The 19,634-nt window shown below is 45.1% G+C and overlaps 1 protein-coding gene across 6 annotated transcripts in view; it reads right to left on the reverse strand.

The window, feature by feature from the left end:
• The window catches only part of LOC139766194 (uncharacterized), a 182,180-nt gene that overhangs the window by 132,770 nt on the left and 29,776 nt on the right, over nucleotides 1-19,634 (reverse strand). For all 6 annotated transcript variants that reach the window (XM_071694475.1, XM_071694473.1, XM_071694476.1 and 3 more), the window contains one exon: nucleotides 4,413-7,916. In XM_071694475.1, the coding sequence (XP_071550576.1) occupies nucleotides 4,413-7,718 (3,306 nt within the window). In that variant the 5' untranslated portion in view covers nucleotides 7,719-7,916. The remainder of the gene's footprint in view (nucleotides 1-4,412; nucleotides 7,917-19,634) is intronic.

Consider the following 19,634-nt stretch of genomic DNA (forward strand, 5'->3'; position numbering starts at 1 on the left):
CACACACACACACACACACACACACACACACACACACACACACAGAGGGGGCAGAGTCAAGGCCATATATATATATATATATATATATATATATATATATATATATATATATATATATATATATATATATATATATATATATAGTCACCGTCTGGAGTCGTGACTGATCGCATTTTTTTTTTTTTTTGGAGGAAACAGTCGTGATGTCTAAGATCGCTTCTCACCTGCGCTGAGAGAGAGAGAGAGAGAGAGAGAGAGAGAGAGAGAGAGAGAGAGAGAGAGAGAGAGAGAGAGAGAGAGAGAGAGAGAGAGAGAGAGAGTACACCGACGCACACACTGGCCTCTGCCACGACTACATACAGTACAACACAACCGAGATAACCAAGACAGACATACGACCACACAAGGTTGTACGCCACGCACTGTACACCCACACGACCCACATGGACACACTGCTGGACCCAGCTGGTCATGCTGGGGCTGGGGCAGTGGTGAAGACTCCTCCTCCAGTATGGCATAAACAACCGCTGACTGAAGTACACAGGTAGGTCATGCACGGCCTGTGTACGTGGCCAGAGGGTCATCATTAGATATACTATCTGTACACAGCAGTCATCATTAATTATACCATCTGTACACAGCAGTCATCATTAATTATACCATCTGTACACAGCAGTCATTAGATATACCATCTGTACACAGCAGTCATCATTAGTTATACCATCTGTACACAACAGTCATCATTAATTATACCATCTGTACACAGCAGTCATTAGATATACCATCTGTACACAGCAGTCATCATTAATTATACCATCTGTACACAGCAGTCATCATTGGTTATAACATCTGTACACAGCAGTCATCATTAGTTATACCATCTGTACACAGCAGTCATCATTACTGATACCATCTGTACACAGCAGTCATCATTAGATATAACATCTGTACACAGCAGTCATCATTAGATATACCATCTGTACACAACAGTCATCATTAATCATACCATCTGTACACAGCAGTCATCATTAATTATACCATCTGTACACAGCAGTCATCATTAATTATACCATCTGTACACAACAGTCATCATTAATTATACCATCTGTACACAACAGTCATCATTAATTATACCATCTGTACACAGCAGTCATCATTAATTATACCATCTGTACACAACAGTCATCATCAATTATACCATCTGTACACAGCAGTCATTAGATATACCATCTGTACACAGCAGTCATCATTAGTTATACTATCTGTACACAGCAGTCATCATTACTGATACCATCTGTACACAGCAGTCATCATTACTGATACCATCTGTACACAGCAGTCATCATTAGATATAACATCTGTACACAGCAGTCATCATTAGATATACCGTCTGTACACAGCAGTCATCATTACTGATACCATCTGTACACAGCAGTCATCATTACTGATACCATCTGTACACAGCAGTCATCATTACTGATACCATCTGTACACAGCAGTCATCATTACTGATACCATCTGTACACAGCAGTCATCATTACTGATACCATCTGTACACAGCAGTCATCATTAGTTATACTATCTGTACACAGCAGTCATCATTACTGATACCATCTGTACACAGCAGTCATCATTACTGATACCATCTGTACACAGCAGTCATCATTAGATATACATCTGTACACAGCAGTCATTCAGTAATTATACCATCTGTACACAGCAGTCATCATTAGTTATACCATCTGTACACAGCAGTCATCATTAATTATACCATCTGTACACAGCAGTCATCATTAGTTATACCATCTGTACACAGCAGTCATCATTACTTATACCATCTGTACACAGCAGTCATCATTACTGATACCATCTGTACACAGCAGTCATCATTACTTATAACATCTGTACACAGCAGTCATCATTACTGATACCATCTGTACACAGCAGTCATCATTACTGATACCATCTGTACACAGCAGTCATCATTAGATATACCATCTGTACACAGCAGTCATCATTAGTTATACCATCTGTACACAGCAGTCATCATTACTTATAACATCTATACACAGCAGTCATCATTACTTATAACATCTGTACACAGCAGTCATCATTATAACTATCTGTACACAGCAGTCATCATTAGTTATACCATCTGTACACAGCAGTCATCATTAGTTATACCATCTGTACACAGCAGTCATCATTAGTATAACATCTGTACACAGCAGTCATCATTAGTATACATCTGTACACAGCAGTCATCATTAGTTATAACATCTGTACACAGCAGTCATCATTAGTTAAACATCTGTACACAGCAGTCATCATTAGTATAACATCTGTACACAGCAGTCATCATTAGTTATAACATCTGTACACAGCAGTCATCATTAGTTATAACATCTGTACACAGCAGTCATCATTAGTTATAACATCTGTACACAGCAGTCATCATTAGTTATAACATCTGTACACAGCAGTCATCATTAGTTATAACATCTGTACACAGCAGTCATCATTAGTTATAACATCTGTACACAGCAGTCATCATAGTTATAACATCTGTACATAGCAGTCATCATTAGTTATAACATCTGTACACAGCAGTCATCATTATAACATCTGTACACAGCAGTCATCATTAGTTATAACATCTGTACACAGCAGTCATCATTAGTTATAACATCTGTACACAGCAGTCATCATAGTTATAACATCTGTACACAGCAGTCATCATTATAACATCTGTACACAGCAGTCATCATTAGTTATAACATCTGTACACAGCAGTCATCATTATAACATCTGTACATAGCAGTCATCATTAGTTATAACATCTGTACACAGCAGTCATCATTATAACATCTGTACACAGCAGTCATCATTAGTTATAACATCTGTACACAGCAGTCATCATTAGTTATAACATCTGTACACAGCAGTCATCATTAGTTATAACATCTGTACACAGCAGTCATCATTAGTTATAACATCTGTACACAGCAGTCATCATTAGTTATAACATCTGTACACAGCAGTCATCATTAGTTATAACATCTGTACACAGCAGTCATCATTAGTTATAACATCTGTACACAGCAGTCATCATTATAACATCTGTACACAGCAGTCATCATTAGTTATAACATCTGTACACAGCAGTCATCATTACTTATAACATCTGTACACAGCAGTCATCATTACTTATAACATCTGTACACAGCAGTCATCATTATAACATCTGTACACAGCAGTCATCATTACTTATAACATCTGTACACAGCAGTCATCATTAGTTATAACATCTGTACACAGCAGTCATCATTATTATAACATCTGTACATAGCAGTCATCATTAGTTATAACATCTGTACACAGCAGTCATCATTATAACATCTGTACACAGCAGTCATCATTAGTTATAACATCTGTACACAGCAGTCATCATTAGTTATAACATCTGTACACAGCAGTCATCATTAGTTATAACATCTGTACACAGCAGTCATCATTAGTTATAACATCTGTACACAGCAGTCATCATTAGTTATAACATCTGTACACAGCAGTCATCATTAGTTATACCATCTGTACACAGCAGTCATCATTAGTTATAACATCTGTACACAGCAGTCATCATTAGTTAAAACATCTGTACACAGCAGTCATCATTAGTTATAACATCTGTACACAGCAGTCATCATTAGTTATAACATCTGTACACAGCAGTCATCATTAGTTAAAACATCTGTACACAGCAGTCATCATTAGTTAAAACATCTGTACACAGCAGTCATCATTAGTTATAACATCTGTACACAGCAGTCATCATTAGTTAAAACATCTGTACATAGCAGTCATCATTAGTTATAACATCTGTACATAGAAAACTAGTCATCACATCTGCACATAACAAACAGTATTATCACATCTCTTCATATACTAGCAATCATTAGTTAACATAGTATCTGTATATAGCAAACTAGTTTTTTTTTTATACATGGCACACTAGTTATCATTAGTTAATATATCTATACATGGCATACTAGTTATCATGTTAGTATATCTATACATAGGAAACTAATTATCATTAGTTAATATATCTATACACATTACACTAGTTATCATTAGTCAACATCCCAGGTGAAGCGGACACTCTCACAACATGTCAACAGGAGGCCCACACTAGCAGGTCAGCGCGCCTCTGTATAAATCGTCGGTTTTCTGATGTTTATTAACCAGGGGAGGGTACTCGGATTAGCGGGGGGGGGGGGGGTGGAGGGTACGAGGAGACGTGTGGAGAAGGAGAGGTTGCGGGGGGGAGGGGGGGGGGTACGGGGAGGACGACCGTGGAGTGAGAGGAGGTGAGGGGAGTGGGTGGGTGGTGGAGGCTGGTCCACACACGATACCTTTGGCGGTTCCTTGGCTGGAGCGGGAGGTCTCGATGGCGATTTCGTCCGTTCGGCTTCTCTCTGCGGCGGCGGCGAAGACAAGCAGATGTCTGGCTCTTCGGGGGAAGTCATGTCCCAGTAACTTTGCTGCTGTACGGGGCCTGAGGAAGTTCGCTTCACCCAGGGCGCCACGGGCCTGGCGGGCATGGTGTGCCGTTCTGTTGGGGAAGGTTCCTCTTCCTTCGACGCCTGCTTCTCGAAGGCTTTAATCCGTTTCGTGACCGACTCGCGCACGTATTCAGGCGAGGGGATATCGTCCATCTCGTCTTCTTCGGTCAGTTCTTTCAACTGGGTAGTGAAGGACAAGGGCGGTGGAATTCTCTCCTCCTGAAGGAGGCTCGGAGGCGGTGGAAGTCCGGGCTCACATTCACTGGGTTGTGGAGGAACTGCGATATCTTCTACGGGAGGTGGAGGCGGGAAATCTGGGTAGGGAGGCTTGACAGCTTCCGTGGGTTTCACCACAGCAGCTGGACCTGTTGTGGGTCCCTCTGGCTGGGCCAACACAGTCGCGTCTTTGGAATCAGTAACGCCCGGACCACTTTTGGACGTACCAGTGGTTTCTGAATATACTGCTGCCACGCCGTCAGTTTTCACAAGCTTGGCAGCTGGCGCCGGGGGTGGTGTTGGGATGGGCATGGTGGGTAACGCTGTGGTGACACCTTCGGCCAAGACCTTTGCTGGATCAGCCCCTGATGCACGTGGGCCAGACCCTGGACCAGATACGGCTGGTGGCGGCGGTGGTGGTGGCGGCGGCGGTGGTGCAGCCTCTGCGGTGATGACCGAGGTGGTCGCGGACGGGGCGGGCTCCGCAGCTGCGGTCACAGTGGTGGCCGCAGGTTTGGGGGCTTGCGGCACGACTGGGGCACCGACGATCTGAGCAGCACTCTGTCGGGATGGTAGCGGCGGTGTGTGTGAGAGTGTGGTGGTGGGGAGAGGTGCCAGCGGCGGACTGGTGGCCCACCTGGCCTCTGTGTCGGAACCAACTTTGGGCTGGGCTGCGGGGACACCCGGGGTCTTGGCGGCGACAGTGACCAGCGGCGCACTAGGTGCGGAAGCTGCGGCTGTGGGGCCTTGTGTTTCATTCGATGTTACGGAGGCAGGAAGAACAGGTGCGCTTGTAGCTGGGGAAGGTAATTTGACTGAGAGAGGTGCAGCAGAGGTAGCTGGTTTTGAGATGGGAGTTGACGTGGTACTCTTACTGGCAGGGACCGCAGGAGCACGCTTACTTGGAGGCTTGTCTGCAGCTGCAGGAGCAGGTGCAAGCTTGTCTGCAGCAGGGACAGGAGACATAGGCTTGTTTGCAGGAGGAGGAGGAGGTGCAAGCTTGTCTGCAGCAGGGACAGGAGACACAGGCTTGTTTGCAGGAGGAGAAGGAGGTGCAAGCTTGTCTGCAGTAGGGACAGGAGACACAGGCTTGCTTGCAGGAGGAGGAGGAGGTGCAAGCTTGTCTGCAGCAGGGACAGGAGAGACAGGCTTGTTTGCAGCAGGAGGAGGAGGGACAGGAGACACAAGCTTGTCTGCAGCAGGGACAGGAGACGCAAGCTTGTCTGCAACAGCAGGAACAGGAGAAGCAAGCTTGTCTGCAGAAGGGGGAGGAGAAACAAGCTTGTTTGCAGCAGGAACAAGAGTGGAAGAGTTGTCTACAGCAGTTAAAACAGATTTGTTTGCAAATGAAGTTACGGAAGACACAGGTTTGCCTACAGCAGCAGGTGTTACAGCAGGGGTTGTGGCTGCAGGCTTGACAGTGTCTGCAGCAGCAGGAGATTGCGAGGTTGCATCCTGGGGCATGGAGGAGGCAGGAGGGGGTGTGTGAGGGGCAGCAGCAGCAGCAGCAGCAGACGCTGCTGCTGCCGGACGTCTTTTGGGCTGCTGTTTGCGCCAGTTGGGCTGGGAGTCTGCCACCTGAGCGGCACCAGTCTTCTTCTTCACCTTATCATGTCCCTTCACCACAGACTTAGAGGGATCTTGTGTGGCTTGAGCGGCAGCAGGGGGTGGACCCGTTACCTCTTGCTGAGCGGGACCTGCAGGCCTCCTCCAGGGGGGTTGCTGAGGTGCCTGGCCCTCACTAGGAGCGGAGGCGGAGGAGGCGAGATCTCCACCACTAGAAACAGCACTGGCGTCATCCCTGGTCCCACCAGCGGGTGGTATTTGCTGCTCGGTGGGGCCGGCCTTGGCAGCCGCCACACTGCCTCCCACATTTTTACGCCATGGCGTCGGTGAAGTCTGCTCCTGTGGTCGTGACCCGGGGGTTGGCTGGCCCTCCTGCTGTGGCTTGACGCTGACCATCGTGCTGGACGACTGGTGAGGCGCGTCTGGTCCCCTAGCCGGCCGGTGGATCACTTCGACCGACGGCTGCTCCGAGGGTTGGCCCCCAGGTTGTGGGCGGGGCGCTGCCTGACCCACACTGGCACCCTGCCCGCCTAGACCCGTGGCGCCCACCTCCCCTGGGACACGCCAAGGAGCCTCCCTGGGGGCACAATGTGCGGCTGACGAGTCACGTGGTGTGTGGGGTGGCCGCATCACTGCCTGGCTCTGGTGACGAGCTGTCACTACCGTGCTCTCCCGCATCTCCACCTCACGAGTGAATGACGACACCTCTGTACTCCTGCAGGAGGACTCGACTGTGAGAAGCTCCCGGGATGATGTGTCCACCAAGGGCGCCGCCTGGGACGATGCAGTGGGTGCCTTCTGGGACGGCAGATCTGGACTCTGTGCTGCCTGGGTCTGGGATGATACGTTGGGACTGGGTGACACCTGGGTGGATGCGTCTGGCGCGGGTGCCCTCCGAGATGGGATATCTCTCCTGGATATCCTCTGGGATGATGGGTCTGAGGGAGGAGCAGCCCAGGATGGTGTGTCGGTCACGGGTGTGGCCCGGGAGGGCGAGTCTGTCCTAGGAATAGGCCGGAGCTTGTGCTCTGCCCAGGGCACGGAGCTAGTGAGGGAGTCGACGGACCTGGCCCTGGGAGGGTTGGTGCCGCGGAAGAGGGACCTCCTAGCCATGATCGGACTGGAGCCAGCCGTCGGTCGGTTAAAGTGCGTGGGCGTCGGGTTGGCCTCGGTGGCTGTGGACATGGGTGTGATGGGCTTGATGGGCCTTCGTGTGGAGGGCGGCGAGACATGGGCGTACAGTTGTGTGGGCGGAGGCGGCGGCTGTGCGTTCGGCTCTGCCCAGGGCGGCACAGTACGCTGGCTGGGGGGTTCCTGGCGAGGCCTCCAGGTCATCTTGCCCTTCCCTGCCCTGCTCCCACCCGCCTCCACCATCTCTCTCGCATCCAGCTCCTCCCGGGACGAGCTGTGGGCAGGGCGACCCTTCTTGCGGCGTTTGGACGGTCCCTCGGGCGAGGACGGGGCGGAGGTGAAGTAGCCAGAGGGCGTGCAGCGGCCCGTGGGCGTGGAGTAGCCCGAGCTGGGCGGTGACACCAGCGGAGGTGACTCGACTGTCTCGTGGAACTCTTCACTCTGGCGGCACGAAACCACACCCAAATATTACTTCCCCGCCCGCGAGACTCGAACCGCCGCCCCTATACTGGGAGACGGAGGCGTGAACACTACTACCCCACCGAGTACTTAGGGGAGGGAGGGAGGGGTTTGAGCCCTTATTTACGGCAGTGGTTCCTGTTATAGACAGTGAGGGGTCTCAGAGGTGCCACTGCTGACATCCGGCAACGCGTTCACCCGCCGCGCATGATGATGAACACCAGGGATGGTCACGCCTCCTCCTCGCGATATATGGGGCGGTGGTTCGAGTCTCTCTGGTATAGGAGTTTAGTCGTCTCCTGGAAGTGCCTTACGCTGTGTGTGTGTATGTATATATATATATATATATATATATATATATATATATATATATATATATATATATATATATATATATATGAAGGAGGGAAGTAATACAATGAACTTTGACCACAAAACTATTTCCACATGACATTAACGACAGAGATGCACAGTACGCAGGACCGACCCCCACACTGACGACGGACATGACTCACAGTTGTGGTCGTACGTGACCACACTGGACCACACATCACCACCTGAGTGGCGGGAAAATATAGAACCCACCAAAAAAGAAGCGACATCGAAGTCAGGAGATAAGAAACTTTATTGAAGATGGACCCGCACAAGGTGTGGTGGCTTAGATCCTTATGAAGACAATTGGAATGTACTTGGATGTTTTGCTCGTAGTGAGTTATGTATCATCATGGATAACATAAGATAAGCTACCTTCAAGATATATGGGGCGGTGGTTCGAGTCTCTCTGGTAGAGGAGTTTAGTCGTCTCCTGGACTAATACACCATAAACTACAATCTTATTTGCTTGTTACGAACAAAAGTCGACTAAAATATGAAAAGAAATCCAAGGACTTGAATTTCCCGAGCACACGAGAGAGTGAACAACATCTTGAACCAAGTAATGAGTGGGATTCCTCAGGGCTGGGTGTGGGGGACCCTGGTACTTCGGATCTTATTTAAACATTCGCTGCACCTGAACCTGTGCCACGGTGTCTTGGCCAGTGGAGGCTAATCTATGAATGGAGGATAAACAGAGTCCATCAAATAGCTGCTGAGATCTGTATATAATACAAGAATGGGTAGGGAAAATAACTTCATCATACATACGAAACAAATGAGATGAGAATTGACAACAACAGATACAAGTAATAAAAAAGAAGTGAAAATACCACAGAGTTGACGTTATGTTGTTGGCCATGGATGCAATAAGGCGCATGTTAAACCCTCCTGCTCTCCTCACTCGAGAAAAACACATAAAAATGCAGGAGAACGCCCGAAGGATCGTGTCAAGAATGCTGTTAGAATAACGAGAAAAGGAGGGAACATGTCAGAACTCCCCACACCAGGGCGAGAGGGAAACATAACCACCTTTCCCAGGAGGCGACACCAGCGCGGGCTACGTCCTACCTGTGACCACTACTTTTGAGTGTACAAAACCTGCAGAATTAGAAGACAAGTGGAGACTGAGGAAGAGGGAGAATGGAAGACGTGCGAGAAAACTGTTCTTTCAGTAGAGATTAGTGGACATAGAGAAAAGCTACACAGAGAAACATTGGCAATAATGGTTAACGTAAGTCCGCTATATACATATATATATATATATATATATATATATATATATATATATATATATATATATATATATATATATATATATTCATCCCTGGGGATAGGGGAGAAAGAATACTTCCCACGTATTCCCTGCGTGTCGTAGAAGGCGACTAAAAGGGAAGGGAGCGGGGGGCTGGAAATCCTCCCCTCTCAGTTTTTTAAATTTTTCCAAAAGAAGGAAATGAGAAGGGGGCCAGGTGAGGATATTCCCTCAAAGGTCCAGTCCTCTGTTCTTAACGCTACCTTGCTAACTCGGGAAATGGCGAACAGTATGAAAGAAAAAAGAAGATATATATATATATATATATATATATATATATATATATATATATATATATATATATATATATATATATATTGCCAAAGGATCACAATTTTTCGCGTAATCAAGATATTCATATGAGTTTCATTTTCCCCGTGGACTCATAGGAATATATATATATATATGTATATATATATATATATATATATATATATATATATATATATATATATATATATTTCGTAACGTATTAGTAATGCCGGGACATACGTGTGCGCAATACTAATACTCACGTCAGGTGTCCGGCATACTTCCGTACCAAGTCACTGGCGCCATCTGGACAAACACATTTAACCTGGTACGTCGCCAAGTTTTTGGTTCCGTAATGACGAAGGGAATTTGAATTATTCTCATCTCAGCCAACCGAACGAAAGACTATCTATAGGCGTACCGCGCGTTCCATTCGTAATCGCGTACACGGGATTAAGATACAGTATATATATATATATATATATATATATATATATATATATATATATATATATATATATATATATATATATATATATAAAGATGCCAACTGGACGATAAACGCAGATATCAAATATAGACGAGAATGTTCCGGGGCACGAACGTGATTACCAGATTGGACATGATTTAAGTGAGATTAAATATAGAAATACTGGCAGGCGAGGCTGGTTGTATATGTATGATAAACACACATCGAGGATTGGTACAGTCAGGAAACTGACACACGCAGACACTCGGATAAAGAGGCTTGGGGGTAACAGACGCAACACACGAGGGGGGGTCACACCACCGTGGTGTAAAGGGTAGAGTCGCTGACGACGACAAATCATGTGGGTTCTGAACCGTGGATAGAGCAGCTGGCCCACAGCCAACCGTGCTGTTCATCCGCCCTTAAGGAAGGTAAGGAAGCACCAATGGTCTTCGTTATGTACACATAACTATTACGACGAAATTCTGCCATTACGGGGACAGAAAGTAGCAGCGAACATTTGCGAAGGGATGTTGCAACAACGTAGGTTAGCACGTAGCGCTCACCACAGGAAAACCCACGAGTTTGCGAGGAACTGATCCCGAGTTACGCCTCGTCAAGTGCTATGGAAGACATATAGAGAGATTGCATCTTTCTTGGACTGACTGCCATCAGCCCACGTGTGAGTGAGGGAATAAGAAAAAGAGAAGCTATCTGGGTCAGAGGAGTGCAACCTGCCAGAGAGAGAGAGAGAGATCACCTCAAAGCTAAACTCACGCGAGTACGACAATATTACTCCAATGAGACACACGACATTGCCAGGTGTATGACGCAACGCCATGCCCAGTGCATGCACCTGCACCGCTGCCAGACGTAAGGCTACAATGACAGCGACTCCCCATGACACATCGAGGAGTGCCTGACACTTCCCCGGACGATCACTACTACAATTCTGATGTTGACGAGAGAAAACGAAACAGAAATATCTAAAAGCAAATATTACTCAAATGTTTATGTTTTTGTCGAAAGCGGCCGTGTGTAAACGTGTCTATCAGACATCAGCAACGCCATGTATTGATTCTTAGAAAGATTACAACACTTGAACATTGTCTCTCGTAATCTAAGTCCAGGATGAAAGTCAAGACAAATAAAAGCCTCTGAATGAACCTTATCCTGTGTGTGTGTGTGTGTGTGTGTGTGTGTGTGTGTGTGTGTGTGTGTGTGTCATTACCATTTTCTGTATTACGGTGAGTGTTTTATCCTGAGGCGGGACCCATATCTTGGTTCAGTGTCTACATTTACCACATCGTCTTTCACTATATGCCATTCATCCATTACTCTCGTCACTAGTAAAGTATTTCTATACATCATTCATGAGGAGTTACTTGATATCATGTTATAGCCTCTGGTTGTCTCCTCCCTACACCTGGTGTTGAACTGTTCGCATCATCGCTACTCTGGTGTAGAGTCGTAAAGGTCGTGATCACATCACCTTCCAGTCTTCTCTCTTCCATGATGGGCAAGTTTAAAAGACTTCTGTTCCGTAACTCAGCTCTCGAAATTCTGGTACCATCTTTGTTGTCATTCTGTGGACTATCTGTATTAGCTCTTTGTGCTTAGTTGGGTGTGATATATATATATATATATATATATATATATATATATATATATATATATATATATATATATATATATATATTTTTTTTTTTTTTTTTTTTTCATACTATTCGCCATTTCCCGCGACAGCGAGGTAGCGTTAAGAACAGAGGACTGGGCCTTTGAGGGAATATCCTCACCTGGCCCCCTTCTCTGTTCCTTCTTTTGGAAAATTAAGAAAAAAAAAAAAAAACGAGAGGGGAGGATTTCCAGCCCCCCGCTCCCTTCCCTTTTAGTCGCCTCTACGACACGCAGGGAATACGTGGGAAGTATTCTTTCTCCCATATCCCCAGGGATAATATATATATATATATATATATATATATATATATATATATATATATATATATATATATATATATATATATATGGGTTTGTAGGAATAGTGGTTCCAACAATGTTATATGGTTGCGAGGCGTGGGCTATAGATAGGGTTGTGCGGAGGAGGGTGGATGTGTTGGAAATGAGATGTTTGAGGACAATATGTGGTGTGAGGTGGTCTGATCGAGTAAATAATGAAAAGGTAAGAGAGATGTGTGGTAATAAAAAGAGTGTGGTTGAGAGAGCAGAAGAGGGTGTTTTGAAATGGTTTGGTCACATGGAGAGAATGAGTGAGGAAAGATTGACAAAGTGGATGTATGTGTCAGAGGTGGAGGGAACGAAAATTGGGAGACCACATTGGTGGTTGAAGGATGGAGTGAAAAAGATTTTGAGCGATTGGGGCCTGAACATGCAGGAGGGTGAAAGGCGTGCAAGGAACAGAGTGAATTGGGACGATGTAGTATACCGGGGTCGAAGTGCTGACTGGATTGAACCAGGGCATGTGAAGCGTCTGGGGTAAACCATGGAAAGTTCTGTGGGGCCTGGATGAGGAAAGTGAGCTGTGGTTTCGGTGCATTATACATGACATCTAGAGACTGAGTGTGAACGAATGTGACCTTTGTTGATTTTTCCTAGCGCTACCTCGCGCGGGGGGGGAGGGGGTGCCATTTCATGGGTGGAGGGGAGGCGACGGGAATGGATGAAGGCAGCAAGTATGAATATGTACATGTGTATATATGTATATGTCTGTGTAGGTATACGATGAAATGAATAGGTATGTATATGTGCGTGTGTAGGCGTTTATGTATATACACGTGTATGTGGGTGGGTTGGGCCATTCTTTCGTCTGTTTCCTTGCGCTACCTCGCTAACGCGGGAGACAGCGACTAAGTATAATAACAATAATGATAATAATAATAATAATAATAATGATAATGATAATAATGATAATATATACATATGTATATATATATATGTATATATATATATATATATATATATATATATATATATATATATATATATATATATATATATATATATTGTTACGAAGACGTGTGTGTTTGTATCTATTTCTTATCAGGGCGAGGAGTGATGCCAGAGGCTGGCTCGGAGTTTCTGTCCACCCAGCATTTTACGAGAGTGTAACTACGCCGAGACTCTGGGACCCTCCAACCAATGAGAACTTCCCCTATATTTCTATAGCCAATCGAAATGTAAGGTTTATAGCAGCAAGGGCGAACGCTTGTCTTCTGGTACCCACAACACCCGCTGAGACTTGATTCCTTTCTCTGAAGCCCAGCGAGGTGGGTGGTGTCCCCTGCTGTAAGTCCTGCTGTGTTGTAAGCCTGTAAGCCCTGCTGTGCTATAAGCCCGTTACCTTAGCCCGTTACCCTAGTGTTGTGCTGTAAGCCCGTTATAATTATCAGTGTAATGTTATCGAAGAACTGCCTTAGAGGAAAGAGAACTCCTGGCTTGAAATCTTATCTGGAATGTTAAGTCATGTACGAATGTTATCTTATGTTCAATGTTAAGCTCACTTTCAATGTTAACGTAATGTTTCATGCTTGATTTATGTGCCTATCTTTGTACACTTGAAATCTTTCATTATAAGTAGATTTAATGTAATGCTGGTCTTTAATTCAATCCCATAACTTTATTATTGTGTTATCCTGAGTTGTGCCACTTGACATCTCTATAACGTCCTTGCAAGACAAGGAACAGTAGTATTTGTAACAGATATGTTACTGGCGACCTGGCCTGAATAAGTAGTGAATTTGTAACATATAAATTGGCGACCTCGCCAGGATTTTTCTTGCCTTAACGGAATCTTTCCTTTCGTTAATCATGTCGTTGACCAGCAACGCTGACGTTGACCAGTTCTGTGGATCTGAGCCCTCTCACAAGGACGTTATAGAGTTGTCAAGTGGCACAACTCAGGATAACACAATAATAAAGTTATGGGATTGAATTAAAGACCAGCATTACATTAAATCTACTTATAATGAAAGATTTCAAGTGTACAAAGATAGGCACATAAATCAAGCATGAAACATTACGTTAACATTGAAAGTGAGCTTAACATTGAACATAAGATAACATTCGTACATGACTTAACATTCCAGATAAGATTTCAAGCCAGGAGTTCTCTTTCCTCTAAGGCAGTTCTTCGATAACATTACACTGATAATTATAACGGGCTTACATCACAACACTAGGGTAACGGGCTTATAGCACAGCAGGGCTTACAGGCTTACAACACAGCAGGACTTACAGCAGGGGACACCACCCACCTCGCTGGGCTTCAGAGAAAGGAATCAAGTCTCAGCGGGTGTTGTGGGTACCAGAAGACAAGCGTTCGCCCTTGGTGCTATAAACCTTACATTTCGATTGGCTATAGAAATATAGGGGAAGTTCTCATTGGTTGGAGGGTCCCAGAGTCTCGGCGTAGTTACACTCTCGTAAAATGCTGGATGGACAGAAACTCCGAGCCAGCCTCAAGCATCACTCCTCGCCCTGATAAGAAATAGATACAAACACACACGTCTTCGTAACAATATATATATATATATATATATATATATATATTTATATTCATTTTATTATACTTTGTCGCTGTCTCCCGCGTTTGCGAGGCAGCGCAAGGAAACAGACGAAAGAAATGGCCCAACCCCCCCCCCCCCATACACATGTATATACATACGTCCACACACGCAAATATACATACCTACACAGCTTTCCATGGTTTACCCCAGACGCTTCACATGCCCTGATTCAATCCACTGACAGCACGTCAACCCCGGTATACCACATCGCTCCAATTCACTCTATTCCTTGCCCTCCTTTCACCCTCCTGCATGTTCAGGCCCCGATCACACAAAATCTTTTTCACTCCATCTTTCCACCTCCAATTTGGTCTCCCTCTTCTCCTCGTTCCCTCCACCTCCGACACATATATCCTCTTGGTCAATCTTTCCTCACTCATTCTCTCCATGTGCCCAAACCACTTCAAAACACCCTCTTCTGCTCTCTCAACCACGCTCTTTTTATTTCCACACATCTCTCTTACCCTTACGTTACTCACTCGATCAAACCACCTCACACCACACATTGTCCTCAAACATCTCATTTCCAGCACATCCATCCTCCTGCGCACAACTCTATCCATAGCCCACGCCTCGCAACCATACAACATTGTTGGAACCACTATTCCTTCAAATATACCCATTTTTGCTTTCCGAGATAATGTTCTCGACTTCCACACATTCTTCAAGGACCCCAGAATTTTCGCCCCCTCCCCACCCTATGATCCTCTTCCGCTTCCATGGTTCCATCCGCTGCCAGATCCACTCCCAGATATCTAAAACACTTCACTTCCTCCAGTTTTTCTCCATTCAAACTCACCTCCCAATTGACTTGACCCTCAACCCTACCGTACCTAATAACCTTGCTCTTATTCACATTTACTCTTAACTTTCTTCTTCCACACACTTTACCAAACTCAGTCACCAGCTTCTGCAGTTTCTCACATGAATCAGCCACCAGCGCTGTATCATCAGCGAACAACAACTGACTCACTTCCCAAGCTCCCTCATCCCCAACAGACTTCATACTTGCCCCTCTTTCCAAAACTCTTGCATTTACCTCCCTAACAACCCCATCCATAAACAAATTAAACAACCATGGAGACATCACACACCCCTGCCGCAAACCTACATTCACTGAGAACCAATCACTTTCCTCTCTTCCTACACGTACACATGCCTTACATCCTCGATAAAAACTTTTCACAGCTTCTAACAACTTTCCTCCCACACCATATATTCTTAATACCTTCCACAGAGCATCTCTATCAACTCTATCATATGCCTTCTCCAGATCCATAAATGCTACATACAAATCCATTTGCTTTTCTAAGTATTTCTCACATACATTCTTCAAAGCAAACACCTGATCCACACATCCTCTACCACTTCTGAAACCACACTGCTCTTCCCCAATCTGATGCTCTGTACATGCCTTCACCCTCTCAATCAATACCCTCCCATATAATTTACCAGGAATACTCAACAAACTTATACCTCTGTAATTTGAGCACTCACTCTTATCCCCTTTGCCTTTGTACAATGGCACTATGCACGCATTCCGCCAATCCTCAGGCACCTCACCATGAGTCATACATACATTAAATAACCTTACCAACCAGTCAATAATACAGTTACCCCCTTTTTTAATAAATTCCACTGCAATGCCATCCAAACCTGCTGCCTTGCCGGCTTTCATCTTCCGCAAAGCTTTCACTACCTCTTCTCTGTTTACCAAATCATTTTCCCTAACCCTCTCACTTTGCACACCACCTCGACCAAAACACCCTATATCTGCCACTCTATCATCAAACACATTCAACAAACCTTCAAAATACTCACTCCATCTCCTTCTCACATCACCACTACTTGTTATCACCTCCCCATTTGCGCCCTTCACTGAAGTTCCCATTTGCTCCCTTGTCTTACGCACTTTATTTACCTCCTTCCAGAACATCTTTTTATTCTCCCTAAAATTTAATGATACTCTCTCACCCCAACTCTCATTTGCCCTTTTTTTCACCTCTTGCACCTTTCTCTTGACCTCCTGTCTCTTTCTTTTATACATCTCCCACTCAATTGCATTTTTTCCCTGCAAAAATCGTCCAAATGCCTCTCTCTTCTCTTTCACTAATACTCTTACTTCTTCATCCCACCACTCACTACCCTTTCTAATCAACCCACCTCCCACTCTTCTCATGCCACAAGCATCTTTTGCGCAATCCATCACTGATTCCCTAAATACATCCCATTCCTCCCCCACTCCCCTTACTTCCATTGTTCTCACCTTTTTCCATTCTGTACTCAGTCTCTCCTGGTACTTCCGCACACAGGTCTCCTTCCCAAGCTCACTTACTCTCACCACCCTCTTCACCCCAACATTCACTCTTCTTTTCTGAAAACCCATACAAATCTTCACCTTAGCCTCCACAAGATAATGATCAGACATCCCTCCAGTTGCACCTCTCAGCACATTAACATCCAAAAGTCTCTCTTTCGCACGCCTGTCAATTAACACGTAATCCAATAACGCTCTCTGGCCATCTCTCCTACTTACATAAGTATACTTATGTATATCTCGCTTTTTAAACCAGGTATTCCCAATCATCAGTCCTTTTTCAGCACATAAATCTACAAGCTCTTCACCATTTCCATTTACAACACTGAACACCCCATGTATACCAATTATTCCCTCAACTGCCACATTACTCACCTTTGCATTCAAATCACCCATCACTATAACCCGGTCTCGTGCATCAAAACCACTAACACACTCATTCAGCTGCTCCCAAAACACTTGCCTCTCATGATCTTTCTTCTCATGCCCGGGTGCATATGCACCAATAATCACCCACCTCTCCATCAACTTTCAGTTTTACCCATATTAATCGAGAATTTACTTTCTTACATTCTATCACATACTCCCACAACTCCTGTTTCAGGAGTATTGCTACTCCTTCCCTTGCTCTTGTCCTCTCACTAACCCCTGACTTTACTCCCCAGACATTCCCAAACTACTCTTCCCCTTCACCCTTGAGCTTCGTTTCACTCAGAGCCAAAACATCCAGGTTCCTTTCCTCAAACATACTACCTATCTCTCCTTTTTTCACATCTTGGTTACATCCACACACATTTAGGCACCCCAGTCTGAGCCTTCGAGGAGGATGAGCACTCCCCGCGTGACTCCTTCTTCTGTTTCCCATTTTAGAAAGTTAATACAAGGAGGGGAGGATTTCTGGCCCCCCGCTCCCGTCCCCTCTAGTCGCTTTCTACGACACGCGAGGAATACGTGGGAAGTATTCTTTCACCCCTATCCCCAGGGATAATATACATATATATATACATATACACATACACACACATACACATACATACGCACATATACACACACACACACACACACACATACATATATATACATATGAAAAATGTAAGAAACAATTTAGAAAACTGAAACTTCTAGGTTGAAATGAATGAAAAAATGAATGTCACATAATGGTTCAACCTCTGGCTATGGAAAAAGGAAATGTATAATTCATTTACACAAACGTCAATATATATATATATATATATATATATATATATATATATATATATATATATAGGAAAGAAATTTTTTTCTTGTCTATTTTTCTCGCTAGCAATCATCATTAACGTTATCCTGGTTGTTAAGCTGTAGATCACAGCCACATATTTCCTGAGAGGCCGTTAGGGTGTCGAGATGTACGTAGATGGCTGGTGGGTGACGGTGCGCCGGGGGCTGGCGAGGGGGGCAGAGAGAGAGAGAGAGAGAGAGAGAGAGAGAGAGAGAGAGACGTAGTCGCATACGACCGTCGGTGTTTGTTGTGCAGGCATCATTACGTGACACACCGGATGGTGACGCGTATGAATGTTGGTCGTGTGGTGCGGTGTGTACCTGACCCGCCCTCTGAACATCGAACACCAACAACACAAGCACAGATAACGCCGCTCTCATCTACCAGGTCAGAAGCCAGGAGTATTTACGTCCATATCTCAGATAATATTTGTTCAAAGGTTCCAATACTCTTTATGGGACTTCTTTTCGTACAGTGTGATACGCGTATTCACAACGAACGAACTACGAACGGCTGGTCACGTACTACGTTCCCTGATCACGACGGTACGACCGTGGCGTACGACGGAGCGAGTCTTTGATGCGATTGTCTTGGCCTGTGACCTGACCCCTTACCCCTCCCTCCCTGAAGGTCAGGTCAATGGTCGTGCCATCACGGTACCGTCGTAATGAAGGGGTAATTCATATGTGTGTGTGTGTGTGTGTGTGTGTGTGTGTGGTGGGGGGGGGGGGGAGGGTCGGTTAACTAGGCCTTAAAGCAGACGAAGCGTCTGATTAACTGTATTTCCCACAGAGGAAATCTTCAAAGTCATTTAGTGCAACTGGAAAGCAACCTGTGGCCGTAACACTACGAAGAGAAAAACAAGAAAATGTAAAAAGAATCGACAACTTAACGGTAAAGTTACCAATAAGTATATTACTTGGGATCAATTATACCTAGAACGTGATTCAGGTGTGACGCCCGTGTGGCGCACCACGGTGACTCCACCAGCCTGTGGCGTTGTGTGGTGGTGGTGGTGGACGACGTAAACTGGTGATTTTTCGCGCGTCATTATACATCGTGCATATACCCGTCAGGCAGGAGATCCCGACCTTCCACATGATCCTGGAGAGTCGGGTCATACATGCGTACGTT

The sequence above is a fragment of the Panulirus ornatus genome, chromosome 57 (genome assembly GCF_036320965.1).
Source record: "Panulirus ornatus isolate Po-2019 chromosome 57, ASM3632096v1, whole genome shotgun sequence".
In the NCBI taxonomy this organism is placed as follows: Eukaryota; Metazoa; Arthropoda; class Malacostraca; order Decapoda; family Palinuridae; genus Panulirus; species Panulirus ornatus.